Genomic DNA, 4,352 nt, shown 5'->3' with positions numbered 1-4,352 from the left:
GAAAAAAACCGTTTTAATCTCTTTTTCCCATTTTCTTTTTCAATTCTCTCTCTCTTCCTTCTCTCTCTCCGGAATTGGGTTTTTTCTTCTTAAACAATTACTTTTGTTGTTTGAGGATGAAAGGAACTAGCGTCGGTAAATGATTCCGAAGTATACTTTGATTTCAGTTATAAAGAAGAAAGAACGCGCTAGCATGCTGCAGTCTCTCTCTTTTTCATACTTCCTCTCGGCGTTTCCTTCACTTGTCTCTCTTTGTCATAACTTTCGTCAAGGAACTGCGAGATATACTAGAGAACAGAGCGTCTAAAAGGTCCATTAGAAGTGAAATGAAAAAGGGGAAATAGAACATAACGAACGATTAAAAATTTTAGGTGAGAAAGAAAAAAGGGAATAGAGCAAAACATACATTTTAGGATTGTAGGAAAAGGTAGAAATAAACAGAAGATAAAGAACAAGAGTAAAGAAATGAAATACGTTTGTTCGTTTTTGTTTTTGTTTTTTAACTCCTTTACAATTTGCTTGGAGGGTTGTGGCATGTATGCAAAATGGTGATGCTGTATTTTGCATTTTGTTTTGAACTTTAAATATTATTATGATCATAGTTTTTTTCACAGAGGAAGGCGATTCAATATCAAAGGCAACTGTATTGATTAATAATAATACAAAACATAAAGATAATAAGATATGAACGCAATGATAACCAAAGATCAGAATGAAAATAAAAACAGAATAGGTCTACGTGAAAACGCAGAATACAAGACTTCAGGCAAAAAGTCAAGACAGATAATTCGACAGAAAATGTGGATGAAAGGAATAGAAACAAAAGATATATATATATATATATATATATATATATATATATATAATATATATAATATATATAATATAATATATATATAATATATATATATATATAATATATATATATATATATATATATATATATATATATAATTATATATATCTTATGTATTAATATATATTGCATGTATATATATATATATAAATATATATATATATATATATATATATATATATAATATATATACATATAATATATATATATATATAACATATTTACTGTTTATGAAAAGTGCATAACAGTGGCAATGATTACATTTGTTTAATGTTTAATGTTTTTAGCAAATAAAAGTGCTAAGCATCAAATGTAATATAGCACCTTATTACAACAAAATGTCTTAGATTTCAACTAAATTAGTTTGATTCCATTTGTTGCAATGAATATTGTTAATGTCATATGCTTCCTTTTTAATTTTGCTTTTAAATGCCCCCCCGTGTGCAAGGAAGGGCCGGGTTGCCATCCTCTGGCGGCGAGGGATTTGAACGCGGGGCAGCAAGGTTGCTAGACGAGATCGCTACCGCTGCGCCGCACAGCACACACATGGCATTATAATATAGTAAGGTAGTGAAAGGAATAGAAGAGGGGAGTAAATGGAGTAGGTAGAAGGGGAAGGGTTCGGACAGAGGGTGATTGGATCAAATGGAGTGCATTGATGCGTCTGAGGGAGAACAGGCTGTTAATTGAAAAGGTGGGGATTCCGTGAGGATGTCCGACAGGTTGGGGTGTCGGGGAAGAGGCTTCTGTAAAGAGGGGAAGAATAGCAGGGTATGTGGGACTGGAAGATGATTGCATGGGAAGCAGAGAGGTGGGTCGGACTGTGGCACGAGGTATGAATGCGTGAATCGGGTGTGACCTATTCGTAAGCGGACAAGGAGCAATGATTATATTCATTATAACAATGATAATGATAACATTAATAATAATGTTGATAAACAACAGCAATAATAGTAACAATAATGATAATGACTATTACTAAATATGGATATACATAGATATAATAACAGTTATAACATATCTTAATAACAGAAAGAATATGATAACAGTAATGGCTGCAAGATATGTAAGATATCAAAATAAAATATATTGCTTCAAGAGAAATGAAATACGCTTCCCTGAATTCGCAAAATATCAAATGAAAATCTATATTTACCGTGAAATTGTTATCCAGAGATCTCGATAAACATATAAACATTTATCTAGATCGATCAGCCTTTCCTGTCATTAACCGTTAAATTCACTTTTCCTACTTTCACATCCTACAGTATGCGCGCGCACGGACACACACACACACACACACACACACACACACACACACACACACACACACACACACACACACACACACACACACACACACACACACACACACACAAACACACACACACAAACACACACTCACTCACTCACTCACCTTACTGCAACCTTAGTTGTCTCTTGCATCTTGCCAAATCAAGTATGCCTCGTATACTGTTGCATGATACACAGACTACGAGGCAAAGGTCTGCCTGGACACGTGACCGACGCTCCACATGAACCCCGTTTCGGCCCACGTGTCCGCCTCGACGGAGCAGGTGCTGGCCGTCCCCTCCGCCATTCCGCCGCAAGAGCCAACACTAAACGGCCTTCCCTTAGAAAGTAGTGATTGTGTTTGTAATTTACTCCCAGTGACCACCTGTGTGTCAATAAACAATCACATTTTACACACACATGTAAATATATACGCATCCATATACACATCTGTGCATGTACGCGTAATTTACCACAATAAATGAATGAATGAATTGTATATATATTTATGTATATATGTATATATATATACACACACATACACACTGACAATATATATTATATATATATAATATATATATAATTTTATATATATTATAAAATTATATATCTATAAAATAATATATTATATATAATAGTTGCTTGTGTGTTTATATAATACATTTATATAATACATAAAAACGGGCCAAAAAATAAAATTTAAACAATTTAAAAGAAATTAACCCCCCCGCCCCCCCCCCCCCCCCCCCCCCCCCCCCCCCCCCCCCCTATTTAACCCTTAAAATTATTGGTTTTAAAAAACCCATAGGAAAAAATAAAATTTAACAGGTAATAAATTTAAATTCTCCCCCCAAACCCCCCCCCCCCCCCAAAAAATAAAAAAAAAAAAAAAAAAAAAAAAAAAAAAAAAAAAAAAAAAAAAAAAAAAAAAAAAAAAAAAAAAAAAAAAAAAATTTTTTTTTTTTTTTTTTTTTTTTTTTTTTTTTTTTTTTTTTTTTTTTTTTTTTTTTTTTTTTTTTTTTTATTTTTAAAAAAAGAAAATTTTTTTGGTGGAAAAGGGTATTTTTAAGTATAAATTAAAATTTTTGTTAAGAGAAAAAAATTATTTTTTGTATTGAAAATTAAAAAAATGTATAAATAAAAATTTATAAATTATAAAAATAAAAATTTTGTACTAATATATTTTTATAAAAATTTAAATAATTTTTATTTAATTAAGTATGGGGAGGAAAAACACACACACACACCACACCCCACACCAAAAACACACACACACACACACACACACACACACACACACACAAAAACACACAAAACCAAAAACACACACACAAAAACAAACAAAAAAAAATATATATATTAAAAAATTATTGGGTTTTATTTCCAAAAAAGTTTTGGAAGGGGAAAAAAACAGAAAATCGGCCGGGCACTGGCCCTATTGAAACCCCTTTGGCCCCCCCCCCCCCAAAAAAAAAAAACTTTTTGCCTTAGGAAGAAAAGGTTTCCTTTCCCCCCGAATTCCCCCCAAAGGTTTTTGGTTCCCCCCTTTGAAATATTTGGGGGTTTTTAAATTTTCCCCAGTCCCACCTTTGGTCTCTCACTTTTACAAAACAGAAAATTTTCCCCCCCCCCAAAATTCCCAAAAGGGGAAATTTTTACGGCGTTTTACCAAAAAAAAGGGAAATGTTTTTTTTTTTTATATTTTTTGTTTTTTGGGATTTAAAAAAACAAAACCATAAAACTGCCATAATTAAAAATAAAAAAAATATTTAGTTTTATAAATAAATTTAATAAAACAAACTTGTTTGGGGAAAATATAAATAACAAAATTTTGAAAAAAAAATGTGTATAAATTATATTTTAAAATTAAATAAAAAATAATTTATTTAATATAAATGGTTACCTTAAAATTAATTTAATTTTGAGAAAAGATTTGAGAAGTAGGGTTAAAGATTAGTTGGTTTATTTATTTATTTTTTGAATAAATAAATTTTAAAAAAAAATAAAATTTAATATATAGGTAAAAATTTTAAATAAATAAAAATAGAAAAAATTTAAAATTAATGAAAAATGTAGGTGTTTGCCAACACCCCACCCCCCACAACCAAACCCAACCAACCCCCCCACCACCCCCCCCCCCAACCACCACCCTTTTTAAATTGGTTTTTCTTGAGGGGGGCTTATCTCCCTGAGGGTTTCTGGG

The 4,352-nt window shown here is 31.4% G+C and overlaps 1 protein-coding gene across 1 annotated transcript in view; it reads right to left on the bottom strand.

Annotated features, from left to right (window-relative positions):
* LOC119586107 (G-protein coupled receptor-associated protein LMBRD2-like) overlaps positions 1-2,302 on the bottom strand; it is a 4,061-nt gene extending 1,759 nt beyond the window's left edge. The window contains exon 1 of the mRNA XM_037934802.1: positions 2,274-2,302. Within this exon, the coding sequence (XP_037790730.1) occupies positions 2,274-2,302 (29 nt within the window). The remainder of the gene's footprint in view (positions 1-2,273) is intronic.
* Positions 2,303-4,352: the final 2,050 nt, after the last annotated feature.

The sequence above is a fragment of the Penaeus monodon genome, chromosome 3 (genome assembly GCF_015228065.2).
Source record: "Penaeus monodon isolate SGIC_2016 chromosome 3, NSTDA_Pmon_1, whole genome shotgun sequence".
NCBI lineage: Eukaryota > Metazoa > Arthropoda > Malacostraca > Decapoda > Penaeidae > Penaeus > Penaeus monodon.
The sequence above is the reverse complement of the archived record's forward strand: the minus strand, read 5'-3'. Positions and strand labels throughout refer to the sequence as shown.